This window comes from Alosa alosa, chromosome 15 (genome assembly GCF_017589495.1).
Source record: "Alosa alosa isolate M-15738 ecotype Scorff River chromosome 15, AALO_Geno_1.1, whole genome shotgun sequence".
NCBI classification, from domain to species: domain Eukaryota; kingdom Metazoa; phylum Chordata; class Actinopteri; order Clupeiformes; family Clupeidae; genus Alosa; species Alosa alosa.
Window position 1 is genome coordinate 26494363 of NC_063203.1, and position 20399 is coordinate 26514761.

At 47.8% G+C, this 20399-nt stretch overlaps 1 protein-coding gene across 1 annotated transcript in view; it reads left to right on the forward strand.

Moving 5' to 3' along the window:
• The window catches only part of pcp4b (Purkinje cell protein 4b), a 45157-nt gene extending 34835 nt beyond the window's left edge, over nucleotides 1-10322 (forward strand). Inside the window, exon 3 of the mRNA XM_048263871.1 lies at nucleotides 10019-10322. Within this exon, the coding sequence (XP_048119828.1) occupies nucleotides 10019-10152 (134 nt within the window). The 3' untranslated portion in view covers nucleotides 10153-10322. The remainder of the gene's footprint in view (nucleotides 1-10018) is intronic.
• Nucleotides 10323-20399: the final 10077 nt, after the last annotated feature.

Genomic DNA, 20399 nt, shown 5'->3' on the forward strand with positions numbered 1-20399 from the left:
TCAAGTGAACCATTTGCACAGTTATTCATGACATGTCTGTAGACTCCAACGAGTTGAATTTCAGCATCAGAGTTCTTTGTGAATTGACAGTGGACTCGATGTGGTAGAGTTTCAACGAAGTTGTATGTGAATCATCAATAGTCATTATTCTCTTGATTTAATCAATTAAAACAAAGCAGCCAGATATAGCCACATCTGTTGAAAACTCTCCCTATTTTACAAACTTTGCTTACCCGAAGCAAACACTTGAAATATCAAAGTGGTTATTGTCAGTATGCTTGGCTGTACTAAATTGTATCACATCAAGAGGAGCTCCGAAATGATGTCCCATTTCATATGTTATGTAAGTGCTCCCACAGATCAGTCGACTTGTCTGCAGCTCTGCATCTGTCTCTCCCCTCTCTCTCTCTCTCTCTCTCTCTCTCTCTCCTCTCTCTCTCTCTCTTTCTCCCTCTCCATCCCTCTCTGTGCCGGTTTAATCAGCGAGAGAGCCTTTTCCACCGCCGCAACATTCCTCTCCATGTCGCGGCCAGTCAGCCGGTCAGCTCAGTGGAGATGGATGCCAAGAGCCGCCCTAATCCCATTATGCACGATTAATGCCGTTACCAGACTATCGCTCTGATCAATTAAGCGATCGATGTCCGCATCAATTAATGGCGTCCCTCCTCCGAGGTTCGCCGGGGCCGTGTTGTGTTTCCTCGGCCGTCGTGCGGAGACCCGGGATGGGCAGCATCCATCAGTGCGCTCTTTAGCAGAGCGGCATGGCCAGACACGCCGCATGAATCATTTAGACTCACGGCCCAACGGCCTGCTGGTGGGAGAAGCGCAGCGGCTAACTAACCACACCTGGACACACACACACACACACACACACACACACACACACACACACACACACACACACACACACACACACACCTGTCTGTCTTTGGCTGGAGGCTCACGAAAGACTAGAAGAAAAAGAGAGAGAAAATTTCCCAAGGTTGTTTCACAAAGTGTATTGGTGTGCGGTCCTTCTCAGGTCGTAGTCCTCGGAGAAATCAAATGGCCTCCGGTGGGGGGTCTGAGCGAGGTAGACTCATTTCTCTGAGCGACTCTCGGGGAGGTAGATGTGGAAACTAAATGAAATGGCAGCCTCGTCTCTGTGTCCCTCTGGGACGGACAAGCTGATAATGCGGTGTGAGACTTAGTATTCAAATGAGGATCTTTTCACTGTCAGATTGGACACCGCTTATGCTGCGTGTTAAACAGCACAGTAAAATATTCTTTTCACGGGACTTATCATTTCCGAAGGGCGACACTGTGGCGTTTCAAAAATACACCAACCTTTAGCATACTTTAGTAACATAGAGGTGAATTACATGTAGTCTTCAAAATAGACCACGTACAGATTTAAAATAGCTGATGGCATGCCGACATCCAAGCCCTCAACATCCCTGAGGGAAAATTGTCTCTGCTAAAAAGATAATGATGTCCTTGAGTCTGTTATTCTTATATCATATCAACTAACACGCTCCCTATATTTAGTTAAGTAAGATGAAGGCACCTCCTGCAAAAAAAGCTTGTTTGGACATGTATGGCATATGTGATATGAATCAGAGTGACATATCATACTATATGTCGCTGTACAACATAAGAGCTTGTGGAGATGCTGGTGAAGACCATTTCATTCCCATGTAAAGTCAACTAATTAAATCATACCAGTGAATAATGCTATCAGTAATGGCATAATCCTCAGCCTAAACCTGATCTGCTGGGCTTTACTGTAGACTGAAGCCTCTGGCTAACATCATCTCGTCATTCCCCACTAGAACGAAGTGTTCTTCTCCGCTGACATGGACAGAACATCCATTTACATGAATAAAAAAAAACAACAGATGTAGATGCATAGTCTACGCAGCGCTCCTGTTTGATAAGAGCTCTTTTGTGGGTATTAGTATGTGAGTGCTGCCGTGGTGAAAACACACAGCAGTGGGACAAACCCATCTGATATAGATGAAGTATGAAAGGCGAGATAAACACCGAGCAAAATGCCGTCAACAGCACAATGTCTTTGCAAATGGGCCAGGCAGCGGCATCCTACATGGACAAATCCTGTCATGTATAATTCATCCTGAGCTATTACTTAATCCACATCACCCACAGCTAAGAGTACACCACCACCACCACCACAACAACAACAACAACAACACAACAACACCAACAACAACAACACCAACAACACCAACAACACCAACAACACAAACAACACCAACAACGAGGAAAACAACAACAGCACAATAAGAGCAACAAACAAATGCCTCATCATCGCAGAGTGGGTGTTTTTTATTGTCTGCTCTGTCTCTCCTTCAGGAAAGGTGGGGCTCCTTTCCTCTCAGTGTGTTTGTATAATTAAGCAGAACACACATTTGAAAAAAGGAAAAGAAAAGAGAAAGACAGTGTGAGAGTGTGAGAGAGAGAGAGAGAGAGAGAGAACATGTGCACAACATCGGCTACACAAAGGACTTGAAATGGCTTTGCTGTCAGGCTGTGGACACTCATTACCTCGGATGGTCTGACGAGGGGAAAGTGCTCTAGCCAGCATCACAGGACTTTACTCAATATGCAGCACTTAGAGTGGGGGGGGCAGAGGGGGGTAGGTATGGGCTGAGGTGGGGGGATGTGGGAGGGGGGTAGGTATGGGCTGAGGTGGGGGCAGTAGGGGAGGGGGGGGTAGGTATGCAGTGCACTGTGGAAGGGGAGTGGGTACACACACACACACACACACACACACACACACACACAAGAAAGCACTTGCGCACACACATAGACCCACAGACACACGCAGACTCTCACCTAGATAGATAGATAGATACTTTATTGATCCCCAAGGGGAAATTCAAGAGTATGTGTGTGTGTGTGCACTTATATGCACATACACATACACAAATGCACATACACACACCCTCACACACACACACACACACACACACACACACATACAAACATACACAAGCAGAAATGTATGTATTCACACATACCCATATTTACACACCAATTCAGGCAGCTGCCTCTTGCGTTTTGCGAAAGGGCACAGTCGACCGTGCCAAGGTTGCCCCCCCCCCCCCCTCATCTGTACTCCAGGATGATCCCCCCAAACCCAGAAGCAGAATCAGCCCCAGCAGTGTGCAGTTCAAAGACGTGTCACACAGAAACACCCAGACAAACAGAGAAGGCATTAGACAGAAAGTAATTTGGCTGCACTGTGGAATATGTCAAGTAACAAAAACACACACACATACACACACACACACACACACACACACACACACACACAAACACACAAACACACACATTGCATCTTAGTGGGTTTCACAGAAAGGATGAGGGAGCCGATCCCTCTTAAGGTCACGTTGGGTATTTGCTATAGAGCAAGGATTAGGTAAACACACACATACACACACTAACACACACACACACGCACACACACAGTTGCAAAGCATGCTGGGTCCTCCGCTGCCAGGCACGGTGCTCAGTGCGTCGTCTTCACCGCCTCCCTGGCCGTGTGTGGCAGCACCGCGAGCGCGTGGCAGCACGATGACACAGCCAGTGGCTAACGGCGCAAGGCGGATCTGGCGCTGATAGGAACCCAGGTCCAGACCGGAATCGGGTCCAGTCGGGTCCAGTCAGGTCCAAATGCAGAGGCTGACAGGGACACACCCAGGAGCAGGGCTCAAACAGTGAAGGGAACACAGGCCACGCGAGCAGAGAACTGTGAAGTCACAGCTGCACTGGGTCCACTATATAAGCCTGAAGTAGCCCTGCTCTGGGTCTGGACACTGGGTCCACTATATAAGCCTGAAGTAGCTCTGCTCTGGGTCTGGACACTGGGTCCACCATATAAGCCTGAAGTAGCTCTGCTCTGGGTCTGGACACTGGGTCCACCATATAAGCCTGAAGTAGCTCTGCTCTGGGTCTGGACACTGGGTCCACCATATAAGCCTGAAGTAGCTCTGCTCTGGGTGTGTCCACTAAGCCTGGTGCACATCAGAGGACTTAGCGCTGCATAGCAAACCTGGGAGAGATCTGGGCCTGGTCGTGCCCAGATTTGGAGTGCCCTGCCCTGCCCTACCCTACCCTGGGTGTGGATGTGCAGCTGCCATTCTGAGTATTTAAACCCATTCACTAAAAATAACCTGACAACAATACAGTACAATGGACAGCGTATGTTAGTCAGAAGTCCAGCCGTGTACATTGCTATGACCCCTAGCTGGCAGTCCAATCTGGCAGAGTTCCGACCCAGAGTTCCGACCCAGAGTTCTGACCAGGTGTGCTCCGTAAACAGAAGCTGTGGTCAGGCAGATGGCACAGCCCAAAATAGCAACCAAATCTGTGGGACATGTGGCCCTGAGCCGGCCTGCATCTGGCCCAGATATCCTCCATCATCTGCAGCTGCTCCCAGTACTGTACTGGTCCTCTCAGATACAAAGTCATTCGTGCTGCATTGGCTGCTGGGTTAACGCAACGCAAAATAGTAGTCGCCGGTCAAAGTTCAACATCAGTCCATCGAGCCTGAGTGGCACGATTTTGTGCTGTTCTGAGCAAACCATCAGGAGACTGCTGTTGTCCGGCGCAAGCCATCGGAAATAATGAGTCTCGGAGCACAGCAGTGCGGGTTGGCGCGTTGTATATGAAAGCCCAGTAACGCTGTTGGCCGGCAGTAAGAGGACCACAGCTGTACCCATCATGCAACTATCACCCCCAGCTCCGCTGCCCAGACCTCTAGGGACGGTTTCAGTCTGACTGACCACAAGGGGCTTTACACTCAAACGAGCCAGAAGATTAGCGGTCGTTGTTGCTGTTGTTGTTGTTGTTTTGTGCAGCTTGAGAAGCAAAATGAGAAAACCGCTGACGAAGCTGCATCCAGCAAAAACTCACGGGGCTCTCGCTCTCAGTCGATCATCTCAGCAGTGATTGTAACATATGGTGATTATTACTGTAACATGGATGAAGCCAACAGATTACTTTCGCTTTTACCCAGCCCAATAAGAACTTACATTTGAAATCATCAGGCTTCTTTAGTAGGCCTACTTAATCACTCCTTTTCATAGATACACATAGCTAAGTAAACACACACAGCGATTCAGTTTTAAACGGATCTGGGCCGGCCAGAACTGGGCAGAAACAGGGCCATATTGTACGTCTTATCTTACCTACGAGACCCTGACCCAGCATTAATTGCTGTGAGCAAGCTGGCATTACTAACTTGGCAAAAGCTTCTCAATCCAATTGGAACAGCCTGGTAGAACTCTAGAAAGACCTAGATGATTCCAGAACACATCTGTGTCAGGTGCAGACCGGAACCCCCAAAGCTGCTCAGAACCAGTTACTCTCAACATCAAAGACTTCACACGTATATGAAATCTGGCCACCCTGTGTGAGTGTGTGTCTGTGTGTGTGTGTGTGTGTTTTCATTCCGTCTTTGCAGAGAGATGACCCAGTTTTTCTTTACTCATGCTGTCTTCTAATTAAAAATACATTCCGTGAGCTCTCCAAATCCCCCAAATCCATGTGTGGTGTCTCCGCGTGCAGAGCTGGGGAGAGCTGCCGAGCTGAGCTGAGCGAGTCTCCACCACTGTCTGCCAGAGCTTCATCTTCCCCGACTATAAAAGGCCTGTCATGGAGGGCCAGGACCATCCCCTGCCCCTCTCGCATGAATCACACTTTGAAGTACGGAGCGCTGCGCTTGTCCTTAATCATGCTCATTAGTTTCGATTGCGCGCAGCGGGCGCGGATGACATTGACTGACCCTTTCAAATCCGAGCAGAAAGACCCAAAATAGCTTAATTGGAGAAACCGGAACACAACCACCTCCCCTTAGAGTTGCGATTTCGATTGGGATGAGATCGATCGGGCACCACTCCCATGCCTGGCAGCGTTTCTAAAAGCAACCCCCATGCACACATACACACACACACACACACCTCATAGCCACCAGCAGCATCACCCCAACATCCACTTCCCCTGCTGTTCAAAGCCTCCTCCCACCAACACTACCCCTGGTGCCAATGTTGATGAAGGGGTCAGTGGCATTTCTCTGACCTTCACATTCCTCAGTGATGTCTGGCCTCTCTCTCTCTCCATCTCTCATGTCTTCTCGGTATCTCTCTTTGTCCCTTATTCCTTCTCTCTCTCTCTCTCCCTGTACCGTATGGCGATCCAAAGTGGACCAGACCTTGCTTTTCCTGACCACTGTGCCGCTAATCATGGAGAGAGACAGTTTCATAAATCAAAGTCTCTCTATTGTTGCCGTTGTTGGTAACTATGTTGGTACCTATGGCAGCTGCCCACTTGTGTTTTGGGAAAGGTGCACCCCCTGGTCCAGATGGCAGCTGGTAGATCCATTGTGGAGTTTGTTGGTGTCCGATGTGGATAAGATAGATAGATAGATAGATAGATAGATAGATAGATAGATAGATAGATAGATAGATAGATACTTTATTCATCCCGAGGGAAATTTTAGATAACGATGAGGACGTTCCCAGAATCAGCAGCCATCTGGGTCCATTTGTTCGTCCCTCACACTGCTTACCGTCTTCTGCACTCAGCACTTTCTCTCTCTCTCTCTCTCTCTCTCTCTCTCTCATTCTCTCTCACTCTCTCTCACTTTCTCTCTCTCTCTCTCTCTCTCTCTCTCTCTCTCTCTCTCATTCTCTCTCTCTCTCTCTCTCACTCTCTCTCTCCCTCTCTCCCTCTCTCTCTCTCATTCTCTCTCACTCTCTCTCTCTCTCACTCTCTCTCTCACTCTCTCTCTCTTTCCATCGTGACTGTCCATCCATCACTGCCCTCATCAGTATTCTGACACCCCAGGGGCGGTGAGCGTGATGGCAGCATCAGCACCGCTGTGGCCACTCTGCCCCCAGTGACCCCCGGATGGGCACTGGAATGGCCTCAACGCAGCCTCTCTCCACAGTAAAACGTTACATAAAATCAACAATGACAACAACAACAACAACAACAAAAGTGAACAAAAGTGAACACCAAATAAGCTAATTTCTCCTGGGGGATCCTTGTCTTAAACGGCGCAGCGGAATGCAGCAGTTGGGCGTATGGGCTGAGTGAAATGGACCATCTGCTGAACTGGCGCTTTCAGTGTTCGGTGTTGGCTGGGGGGGGGGCACAGATGCGTGGAGATCCGCAGCGGCAAGGTGCCATGACATTATCATGAAGACAATGCGTTTCACAATGGAGCTTTTTTATGATCACTGGGCACAGGTCTAACCCTGTCTCCCACACACACACACACACACACACACACACACACACACACACACACATCCTGCAGTAAGTGAAGGTGTGGGAGGGGGAGATTGGCTGGGAAAGGTTACAGTGTCCTCCTGGTATACCACAAAGGCTCTTAGATGATAGTGACTTTGATGTTTCAGGGGAGTGATAGGATTCCTGGGCCAAGAGGTTGGCAAATGGTCGCTGGTCGAGGAGACCTTTTATGCCTTGGTCTCCTGTAAGCAAAGCCACTGAAATCTCCAGGCTATAACTCAGACCTTCATAAAAATCTGCCCTTATTCCTTTAATACCATCACCACCGACAGCACTTTGAAATATGCATTAAGCTGTTTTTGTTTTTTTTGTCTGCCAGAACACAACAATAACAACACGACAATAACAACACGACAATAACAACACGACAATAACAACACAACAATAACAACACGACGATAACAACACTGCCTCATAAGTGCCTCAGGGGGGCGTTCTCAGAGCCCTCACAGTCAAAAACACTGCTTCTTAATCAGACGCAGGACGTCTGAAAGTGCTGCCAGGCCCAATGACTTTGATCATCCGTTCCTGTGGGGCGAGACAATGACTGCTCAAGGCGTCCCAGCAGGGCCAACCCGATTCGTCACTGTCACCTCGGGCCACTCACATCTCTCTTGAAGCCCTCTGGCAGCGCGGCGCCATGCTAACATCAACAATAATAACAGCAGCAGCAGCAGCAGCAGCGGTGGCGGCGGAGGCACACAACACAGCGCTGACGGTGACTGCTCGAGCATTCATCAAGGCCCCGCCAGCATGATACAGGATATAATAAGTCTCTTTGGGAGACGAGGGGAAGACTCCAGAGTCACCGTTATCGTGCGATCACTTTAAACTCCCATCACTGTCATCATCCACATTGCCATCACCCTGATCGCACAACGTGATAGTCATCATCATTGTCTTCATCATTAGTCAACACCATCACTATTATTATCCTCACCATCATCAATGTGTCCATCATCATCAGCATCATCATCATCATCATCGCTGTTGTCATAATCATCATCATTGTTGTTGTCGTAATCATCATCACCTTCATCATTGTTGTTGTCATAATCATCATCGTCATCATCATCCCCTTCATCACTCTTTATAGCTCTGTTCTTCATCCCCCTCCCATACCACCATAGCCCATCATCATCATCATCATCATCATCATCACATATGGCCGTCTCCTCTCTACCTCAGAGCCCAGTGTTGTTGGCCCAGTGGCAGTAGGGTCTCAGCTCAATAGGCAGAGCTGGCCAGGCTGAGTGCACTGCATTAGAACGCTGGAAAACTCAATAGCAATTACTGTGGAGGCCACGGGCAGCCTTGACAAAGTAGTTAGCATCCTCCATGGGGCGACTGCAGGGATCTTCATCAGTGGAGCAGGACGTGGTGGTAGTGGTGGAGGTAATGGGGTTAATGGGGTGCAATCAGCACGCCTGCACCAGCTCCCCCACTAGCCCCAAAAAGATGTAGCAGTATCTTCTCAGTCGATACCAAGCTTCCCTCTCTCCTCCAGTCCCCATCATTCATGCATCACTTCCTGCTTTCATTGTAGAAGTCAGGCACCCCTAGTCAGAGCACTCTCTCTCAACCCTGAGAGATTCATCTGCGTCTCCTCTGTCCAGATCCCCTCCTCCTCTTCCTTTTTCCTTTCCTTTCTTCCTCTTTCCCTCCCTACTCCCTCCATCCCTCGCTCTTTCCATTTCATAAGTGTCCCCACACTCATTGCCCCCCCACCCCCACCCCACCTGCCATCCTACTCTGAAAGATTCAGCAGCATCTCTTTAGTCAATCCCCGAGTTTCCTCCTCTCTCTCACTCTCTCTCTATCTCTCCTCCTCCTCCTCCTCCTCTCCCATCTCCTCCTTTGCTCTCTCTCTCTCTCCTCCTCTCCTATCTCCTCCTCTGCTCCCTCTCTCTCCTCCTCCTCCTCCTCCTCCTCCTCCTCCTCTCCCATCTCCTACTCTGCTCCCGGTCTGCTCCTGCATTCTGGAGATAAGACGGCAAGCGAATCCGCAGCTGAATATGAAAATGCGCCGTGCAATGAATCTTCACCTGATAGCACTGCCGCTCCACTCCTTGTCTCTTCTCGTCCCTCTCTCTCCCTCTCTCTCTCTCTCCCTCTCTTTCTCTCTCTCTCTCTCTCCCTGTCTCTCTCTGTCTCCCTGGCTCACGGGGCTTGGATGCGTCTCTGCGTCTCTGGCGATGCAGGCCTTGATACCAGCTCTGTTTTCTGGCGCCTCCGTACGGCTCGGTTCAGGGGCTCTAATCAGTTGGACTCGAGCTGATTGCAGATTGCAGCTTTGAGCATCGAGACAGGCCACACATGGGGAGGATACTCAATAAGCTGAACTGAACGACAGGGGAAAACACAGAACGGCACGTGAATCCAATGTCAGGCAAAAGCAACAATGTGACATACTTATCGTAGTTTTTGGCCGAGAGGTTTGTGGTGTGAATATGCAATAAGGGATTAAACTTGAAATCTGTACACTAAAACTGTCAGACCTTTGATGAATTAGAGACCGAGCTTCCTCTTAATGTTACTGGAAAACCCTGCAGCAACACACTCACTGGGAATGACATGTCTCTCCACTGCGACAGTCTGCAGTCCCCATCCTCTCTTTAGTATGCATGCATTTACCCATCACCTGTTTGTGATCTCTCCCTCTCTCTCTCTCTCTCTCTCTCTCTCTCTCTCTCTCCGTCCGACGCCTCCAAGAAGGACGTCCCGGCGGAGGACTTTGACATCGACATGGACGCCCCTGAGACTGAGAAGGCAGCGGTCGCCATCCAGTCCCAGTTCAGGAAGTACCAGAAGAAGAAGACCGACGACAAGTCCTAGTTGCCGCGGCGACGATGCGGCGGCGGCGTGCCCGTGGGCCATGGCGACGGCGATGATGACAATGGCCAGGGCGGCCGCCGCCACGGGCCAGTGAGCTGGCACGGCGTGATCCTGCATGTAAAAGAATTTATCCTGTACAGACTCCACAGGCTGGGGGCTCCGAACCAGGGGTGGGGGTGGGTGGGGGTGGGTTGGGTGGGGTTGTGGGGGGACCGGGGATGGGATAATGGGAGGAGGGGACGTAGTGTGGAATAGGGGGACTTAGACTGTAGCTCTATCCGATCACTGACATGTCTGTGAACTTCCATAAGTAACCTATTATTTGATTGCTGTACCAATAAATTATGGACAAAAAAAATGTGATAAATTTTTCTCTTCTTCTTCTTCTCTCTGTGTCATCATTTGGGTTCCTGGGCTGTTGTTCCACACCACCACACCACACACCACCACACACCACCACACACCACACCACACACCACCACACACCACCATACACCACCACACACCACCACACACCACACCACACACACCACCACACACCACACCCACACACCACCACACACCACCACACACCACCACACCACACCACCACACACCACCATACACCACCACACCACACACCACCACACCACACACCACCACACCACACCACACACCACCACCACACACCACCACACACCACCACACCACACACCACCACACACCACCACACCACACCACCACACACCACACCACACCACACCACACCACACACCACCATACCCACCACACCACACACCACCACACCCACACCACCACACCACACACCACACACCACCATACGATCACACCACCACACCGCACCACACACCACACCACACACCACCATACGATCACACCACCACACCACACCACACACACCACCACACCACACACCCACACACCACCACACCACCACACACGACCACACCACACACCACACCGATCACACCACCACCACCACCACCACACCACACACCACCACACCACACCACACGCCACCACACGATCACACCACCACACGATCACACCACCACACCACACCACCACACCGCACCACACACCACACCACACCATAGCCTACACCAGACAGTAGCTTTACCTCAGAAAACAATCTCAAAGCAAAAACAGCACTGCAAATGGTTGACATTTTAGTCAAATTCCATTTCAAAGTGTGAATCCCTCTGGGAATAAAGGAGAAAATAATACCCAGAAAAGATGGGGGAATGGAGATGTGTGTCTGTGCGCACACACGTGCTTGTATGTGTGTCAGTGTCTTTCTGAATGTGTTCTGTGTGTGTGTGTGAGAGAGATAGGGAGACAGTGTGTGTGTGTGTGTGTGTGCAGTCTGTGGCGAGAGCTTTGGGGCCCCCTTTGATGGATCGCTTTAGTGCGCGTTCCACTGTGCAGCATGAAGACCCCTCTTCCCCACAAAGCACGCTAAAAATAGCCCATTCTTTCAAAAGAGTACTGCTGAATAATTCCCTGCTCCACCACTGTGCCACATTCTCCAGTGAACAATCCTCCTAATTGATTTACGTCTTTATTGAATTCCTCTCGGGCCGTTCCCGCTGCCGCAGAGAAGCGGAAGAAAATGGCTCCGTCTTCTGCTCCCCGGTCTCGATTGTGTCCAAAAAGTGCCTCCCCTCTTGTCCTCTCTTCCTCCTTTGGTGGAAGTTAAGTACGCATTTGCCCTTTTACAGACTAATTAGACTGGAACATACTGAGGTCATATTATTGCCTCTCAGTAGGAAGAAGCATTTACATTGGCCTCACCGAAAGTCCTCATTAATAAAACATAATAGATACAGGCCTTTTTAATAGCTGAATGCATTGCTATTGGCCAGCTAAAACCCCTCACGGCATTATGTATCATAGATAATTCGATGTGTTATAGTGTTGTTATTTGTGATAATGTATAATTCATTATTTGAATATTAAGGAGTCATGGAAATTCACATGCCGTCATGGCACATGCTGTTATTTCTAATGAATGGGCAATAATATATTATGAATACTCTTACTATGCATTATAGATGCAGCGTTGAGCTCTGTGTTACTGATGTTTGCACAAATGATATAGTGTGTGTCGTCCCCCATGTCAGGCCTTCATGAAAGATGCAGCAGGAAAAAGCATTGTAGTCTACGGCAAGGGCCAAGAGTATTTGCTAAGAGCGGCATCGCACAAGCACTCTGAGAATGAGAATGTTCTAATGTTCTAGAGATGGCCCTATTGGATGGCCCAAGAGCATCAGATGCACTGGTTTCTGAAACATTCTTTATTTTCAGTTATATTTTTCAGCATCTTATGCAGAGTCTTTACTCCAGAGTACTTGTTCTCTAGAACATTCTAAATGAAGAGTCTTTTCAGAGGATTGTGTTGCTGTGCAGCATTTGGCTCATGGTCTGAGGGAGGCTCCACACCAGTGTGTGTGTGTGTTTTCTGAAACATTCTTCAGGGTTACATCAGGCTGTGTTCTTGAGACGGCTCTCCTCTTCTCTGGGATAATGAGGTCACCTAAGGAGCCCAGTTGGACTCGGGGAAAGGATAATGGGGTGGCACCAGATCGGAGAGTCATTAACAAGATTAAAGTGCTTTTCTTTGCCAGTCACTTGTGATTTCTTTGCGAGGGTCGGCCGTGAAACTCTGACCCTGTCCGTATTGATCGGCTCCTTTTGATGGACTCTGCGGCCCGTGTAAGCCAGAGGAGATCAAAAACACACCGGGTCTGAACCCGTGCTAAACATCTGGCATGGGAGACAGCCGGAGCTGGTCTGAACCCGTGCTAAACATCTGTAACGGGAGACAGCCGGAGCTGGTCTGAACCCGTGCTAAACATCTGGCACGGGAGACAGCCGGAGCTGGTCTGAACCCGTGCTAAACATCTGGCATGGGAGACAGCCGGAGCTGACTCCCAAGTCCAGTATGCAGCAAGGCTTCTACGCCCCAAGTTTAGGCATATTGAGAACAATTTCATCCAAGATGGTGTCCACGTGAGTGTAACAGTATCCAGCTGGTACGTAGCAGTGCAGTGCAGTGTGTATGTTGTGTAAACCTCCCTCCTGATGCTCCAGTGAGAGAGCTAGCAGCCTGGGCTTTTATCTCAAATGCTAGCAGGCTTGACTCCTGATCCCAGGTGCTGCAGTTTGCACGTACAAGTCCGGGCGAGTGCAGGGCTAGGATTCGATTTTTTACAGTCTTTCATGTACTCTCCAAGTAGTTTCAGTGTGTGTTCATGCTATAATAATGTATATCCCACCACACACACACACCACAGTACAGAGCTTTTACACTCACGCGTCCACACACACTCACTGGACGATACAGAGAGAGAGAGAGAGAGAGAAGGTGGAGAGGTGCTGCTCTGAGTACGGAGCTCCTGAAGGTCATCTCTCCCCATGCAGACATGTATTATTTACAGACAGTCTCCCTCCCACGCAGCAGCAGCGGCAGGCTTCCCACTAGACCACCACAGGAGACGGGAGGGAGGGAGGCCGACCACCGCGGGGGCTGCTAGAGAGCTACGTCCGCCTGGGCTAATGGGAGGAGGGAGAGGGAGCGAGAGGGGGGGTGGAGGAAAGAGAGAGATACTTGTAGAATGATTAAACAGTGAGATGGAGACAGAGAGAGAGAGAGAATGCCAGAAGGGGAGATGGAGGGAGAGAGAGAGAGCTAGAATGATAAAGAGTGGTCAGAGGAAGAGAACAAGACAGAGATGGAATTACAGAGAAAAAATGTGTTTTATCCTAATGTCTATACCTATGGGGTGATCATATAGCTCTGCTATTCTTAACGTGTGTACGTTAAGCGCGACGCAAGGCTTATTCTTATCTTACACCCAATAAAGTGATGCATTTTTGGCATGCACTCCACACAATACGCATTAAACCTTGTGCCCAGTGGCTATTAACGACATAATGAGTGGTCTGGCTCATGATCCAAAAATTGCTATCTTACACCCTCTAATGATCATTACGCCACTGACCAAGAACAACCTGGTCTATGTATAGCGAAAGGCACATATAAAGTACAGCTGAAGGCAATGTCACAAGATGTAGGCAGCCCTTAGCAGGCTATGTTTTAGATGGTAACCTCTTATCAGTCAATAATGAAAGTAAATAACAATGTAGAACTGGTTTGTCGTTGCCTATGAGAGCACGGTGAAGTTAGTTTCATTATGCCTATAAGTTCAAATAATAGGTGAGTGCAGATGCATGTAGGCTATACTCTGCTAGTGACAAACAGGTTTTAGTAAAGCAAGATTTAGCAGAATCCCTCTGTTTTATATATGAACATCTCCCATGCAAACAGATTCCTTCAAATGTGCCGCTGAGTGTCTAAGTACCAATGCGCTGTTTGAAGTTGCGCTGCTTGCTGTTAAAGGGAATGGCAGATGTCACTCTTATTGGTTTAAAGGATGTCACACCCAAAACACACCCATGATGACTGATTAAGAAACAGTAGAACAACCCTTTTGGACAATGCGCCCGGTCTCTGATCACCAAATCACACCTTTAAACACCCTTAAAGTTTACAGCTCTGACCATGTGTTCTGATCACTATAATAGAGCCCTATATCCAGTCATATACAGTCATGCTAATACAGCAGCCCTTTGAGCAGAGAGAACAGGGGGGAGTGGGAGTGAGACAGGAAGAGAGAATAAATGTAATTTGTGTTTAGAGAGAGAGAGACAGGATGTTAGGAGACGGGAGACTAGCACACAGCTGATAAGGAGGAGCAGCTCCACTCACCACCGAGACCACATGGAAGGAGGAGTAGAGAGGAGGCAAGAGAGACTGACACAGATTGAGATAGAGAGAGAGAGAGAGAGAGATTTATCATCTTATCATTGTCATCTTATCATTGTTTTTTATTAGTATAATTATTATTAATGTCTCCTATTTTGATTATTCCATGTTTTTTTGTTTTGTTTTTGTTCTTAATGCTTTGGCAATATTGTAACTTGAACAGTCATGCCAATAAAGCCCAATGAATTGAATTGAATTGAGAGAAAGAAAGAGTGGCGAAGATAGATCGATGAAGGAAAAGGTGAGGGAGCAGGGGGAATGATGTTCAGTATTGTTTTTGTTGTGTCAGGTGTGTCTCGCCAATAGAAATGAGTCTGTATTCGAAGCATCAGTAAAGCCTATTTGAGTTGAATTGAATTTAACTGGAAGAATGAGAGAGAGAACCTCTGAATAGTCAGAGAGAGAGGGGGATGGGGTAAGTGAAATGAGATGTCAAATATGGTCAAGAGAGAGGGAGAAAGAAAGGGTGCGGGTGAATGACTGGCTGAGAGGGGGAAAGAGACAGAGAGAGGGAGAGAAAACATGAACTGAGGTCAGAGATGGACAAGTCAGAGAGAGATAGGCCATATATGACCATATGTCATAGAGAGAGAGAGAGAGAGAGAGAGGTGGGGAGATAGAATGACAGGCTAAAATGGAGAAAGAGAATGTAATAATTTACAATGTAAACAGGAGAGGGGGGATGGTGAGAGAACACAGTAAACATGTATATCCAGAATGATGGAAGAGAGAGAGAGAGAGAGAGAGAGAGAGAGAGAGAGAGAGAGGGAGGGAAAAGGGAAAGAGAGAGACTGTTAGTATAGGGACCGGGAGACTAAATAGCAGTCAAAGAGTAATAGCAGCTGTATTAGGGTATTAGTAGTTGTAGTAGCAGTAGTGATAGCAGTAGTAGCAGTAGTAGTAGTAGTAGTAGTGGTAGTAGTAGTAGTAGTAGTAGTGGTAGTAGTAGCAGTAGTAGTAGAATAATAGTAGTTATAGTTAAAGTACGTAGTAGAGAGGGTCATTCCCTCCCAGCTCTGCTTTTGACAGGCACAGTATCCCCACAGAGACCAGGCAGACCTCCCAAACAGCAGCAGCCTGGACTGTGAAAAACATAGATGAGAAGAGAAGAGGAGAGCAGGGAAAAGGTGTGTAGAGGACAGGAGAGGGGGGTAAGAGGAGAGGATAAAAGAGAAGAGAGGAGAGGAGGGGAAAGAGGAAAAGAGGAGTAGAGAAGAGGAGATAGGCAGAGAGGAGTAGAGGATAGGAGAGAGGAGTGTAGATGAAAGTAGAAAAGAAGAGAGGAGAGGATAGGAGAGGGAAGGGAAGGAAAGATGAGATGATAGCTGAGAGGAGAGGACTGGAAAATAAAGGAGTATAGAGAAGAGAGGAGAGGAGGGGAGAGAGGAAGAGATGAGGAGAGAGAAGTGTAGAGAAGAGAGGAAAGGAGAAGAGACGAGAGCAAGGCTCAGACCCCCTCAGGGCCTTGGCAGCATGGCCAGCCGGTAACTGTGTCATGACTACCAGGAGACCTGTGTGTGTGTGTGTGTGTGTGTGTGTGTGTATGTGTGTGTGTGTGTGTGTGTGTGTGTAAGAGAGAGAGAGAGAGAGAGAGAGAGAGAGAGAGAGCACTGTCAAACCAGCTTTTTATCTCAAGAGGGGCCACACACATTAGACACACACACACACACACACACACCACAGCATTGCCCAGTTACCTAGATTGTAGGAAGAGCAGGTCATTCTATTTCAAGCCCAGTCATTAGGAGCAGGTAAAGTGGTAATGTCCTGCATATCAACAGGGGCCTGAGCACACCCTCAACTCACATCTCAACCCCTCAGCCCTGTGTGCAACCCTTGCACACATTCACGGAGAGCACTGCACACTGCTGCTAAATCTATTGACTGTGTGTGAGTGCATGTGTGTGAATAAGAGAGAGAGCCTGTGGGTGTTTTTGAGTGTCTGAGTATGTATTAAATGTGTGTGTGTGTGTGTGTGTGTGTGTGTGTGTGTGTGTGTGTGTGTGTGTGTGTGTGTGTAGAAGTGCTAGCCATACCATGCAATGCTACCCTCACACACCTAATATCAGCTTATACATGAGGTTTTAAGAGGCTCTATATTTCTCCAGGTGACATAAAAACACCAAACACTGCCATCCGCATCGAAGGACCTTATTCATACACAATACCTTCGGCTTTGAAAAACAAAAGATTGCAAGGCTAACAGAAAAATAAGGCTGTGTAATAAACATTACCCTGTAGCCCGATTTGTTCAGGGATATTTCCTTGCACTACTGCACTGGTAATTCGTTTAAAAATCAAATAAATAAACAAATAATTGCAACACCTGTTCAGGGAGAACCATGGGGAAAGATGGCCAATCACAAACAGGAAACACTAAAGATGGTCAATCACAAACAGGAAACACTTAGGTGGCTGTAGACTGGAACAGGAAACACTTAGGTGGCTGTAGAATGGAACAGGAAACACTTAGGTGGCTGTAGACTGGAACACTGGAACAGGAAACATGTAGGTGGCTGTAGACTTTGGTAGGGAACTAACACTGATTTTGTCCAGAACGCACAATGTTCTGGAGGGGATACATTATGGTTATGGTTTATCAAATGCTGATACACACACACACACACACATCAGAGACATGACCGTAAGACACTCAACACACACACACACACACACGCACACACACACACACACACACACACACACACACACGCACATAGGGTTGAATAGGGTGATTATGTAGGCTATTGTTCATTCCCAGCTGTGGTCTTTTTGTGGCTGTCCAGTCAATCCAGTATTAGACACATGACATTGCATTCTTATCCAAAATGATCTGGTTACATTGTGCTTAATCCACTGTCAAATCTCCAAAAGGTCAAATCTCCAAAAGATCCCCACCCTGACTCTGGTTATATTAGCTGCACAAATGCACAGAATTAGCAATGATGATGATGGTGATGATGATGTTGTTGATGATGATGTTGTTGATGATGATGATGATGTTGATGATGATGAGGATCATGGTGATGATGATGATGGTGATGGCGAGGCTGCCGCTGAAAAATATGATGATTATTATTATTGTTATTATAATTATCATTGTCATTATTATTACGAACCTAGTAGGCCTCGTGGCACCTTTTGCAGTATTGTTTTTTCTTTAGGATAGGTACAATTTATGTTAATTTACTGCATCTTGCCCATCCACACATAATGAATGGCCTAACAGTTATTCAGTCCTTGCCACTGAATAGGGTCCCCTTCTTTCAGCTGTGCCAATATCTGATAACCTGATGAAGCGAACTTACACCCTAATCAATTACCACTCAGCTCCTGCATAAAAGAGCTGTGCAGGCTTCTCTCGAGGGCAGAGATTAAGCTCCGTCCTCAAACTGAATTCCACTCTCAATAGAAAATGTTTAATTCTAAATGGTGTTCAGTACTGGGGTGTAGCTAAATCTTTCTTCCTTGAGAAAGCCGCCCTGTCAGAGGGAAAGGAGGGAGAACTTTCGCTAATGCCGAAACTGCTCAGCATTTTAGGCACTTGACAAATCGGCACTCTGGAGCCGACACAGACCCAACCGGCTCCAGCGCTTAACGCCGTGGCCACATTTGTGGGAGGGAGGGATGGAGAGAAAAGGAGGGAGAAAGAGAGAAAGAGGTGACAGAGGCAAAAAGGGAGAGACAAATCAATGGAGAAAGAGGGGGAAAAAGGCAGAAAGAAAAACAGATAGATAGAAAGAAAAGACACAGTAGGAGAGGGTGAATGAGAGAAAGAAAAAGAGTTAGATAAAAAGACAAAAGAGATAGAAAGAAAAAGACAAAGACAGAGTATTTATTTCAGTTGCTTATCCAGTGAACTGCAGCGTCGTTTAGCCTCTCCACATATCAACTGCTAATTCAGCAAATAGATTAGCTCACAATGAAAACTCCATCATCGTGGTGCTCAACATGAATCATGATACGCCTATCAGCAAATGGGAATTGCTACAACCATTCATGATTCATCACATTAAAAAGCTTCAGAATTCACTCAGCACCATTAATGCAATGTCATACTACAACGTTTGCAAAATAATTATTCCATGTAATGTGATTTAAAATTAACCTTATTGTACCTACTGTTTGCTTAAATGATACTACTACCTGAGTTGACTTAGCTTGTAATAGTATGCAAGAGCACTTAAATTGCTTTGTGCAGGTACAGTACAGTGCCTTCCCTTCGCGTGCTGGTCTTGTTTTGAGCCGCAGTGGCGGTAGAGCTTGTAGCACGGCTAGCTCTGCTACAGACGCACGCTTCTCCAGAGAGCCCAACAGCATCCTCTGCTTGTCTGTGACTGTGAGCCGCAGGGCCGGGCTTTGAGCTGGGTGCGTTTGCTGTGAGTGTTTTCCTCCTGCCTGCAAATCCCCTTACATGGAAAATCCTAGGAGACTACAGGAGTCGGTGTGCTACCAAACCCTTTCTGAAAAACTTACCAGGAAGGCACTGCTTTCATATCTCCCCCTTTTACCTCGTCCCTTTTCCTGTTCTTTTATTCAACCTATTTTTCCCCTGACAGGCACATACAAATTTAATTCTAGTGCAATTAAAATCCCATGACTGAAATCTCAGCATCAGCATCATCACCACACCGTCACACTGTGCCTCTCTCCATTATCATCATCCTATACACACCCCAATCATAGCTGCTGCTGGGGTGGATTCGGCACCTTATATGGGCCTGGTCCAGCTTTAATCAGTTGTCTCCCTGGGTGGTTGCGGTTCAGCATACGCCTCAGATGGAGAAGTCTTCTAGAAGCTTCTGCTGTAATGGCTTCACAGGCTCAGCCAGACGGAACCTGATCACATGGAGCGGGTAGAGTTACTGCGCTCGCCACCAATGTCCTGCACTGACAGGTTTATTCAACCATAAAAGTATTTAACTACCTGACCCCGCCGTAACCGCGGTAGCAACCACCGCCACTGCTGCTCGGGCTAACCAATTAAACCGCCAGCCTCAGGCAACACCGAGAGGGTTAATCTTTCTGTGGATGTCTCGCCCGTGGTCAATCAGGGTTAGTGCTCTGTCAGCCTCCCCTACGTACATATCCATCAGGGCTCTCTCGACGACAAGGTCTGGGCTCAAAGCAGACCGGAGATGTGAATCTGTGATTGACAGTGATGACAGATGGCAGATGGTCTGTGGGAAGCCTTGTCATTCCTACTGGCAACTAAGTCAGCAACAAAGTTGCAGAAGTAGCCTAGCAACCACCTCTGGGACCTCAACTGAGCTGATGGGCTGGATGCTGCAGAAGGAGAGATGGAAAGAGAGAGAGAGAGAGAGAGAGAGGGGGGAAGAAAAAGAGGTTAGAAACTTAATCCGTTAAATCCAAAAAATAAATTCTGAGGCTTTTCCCAAAGTCGTCCAAGTTGGCCTGA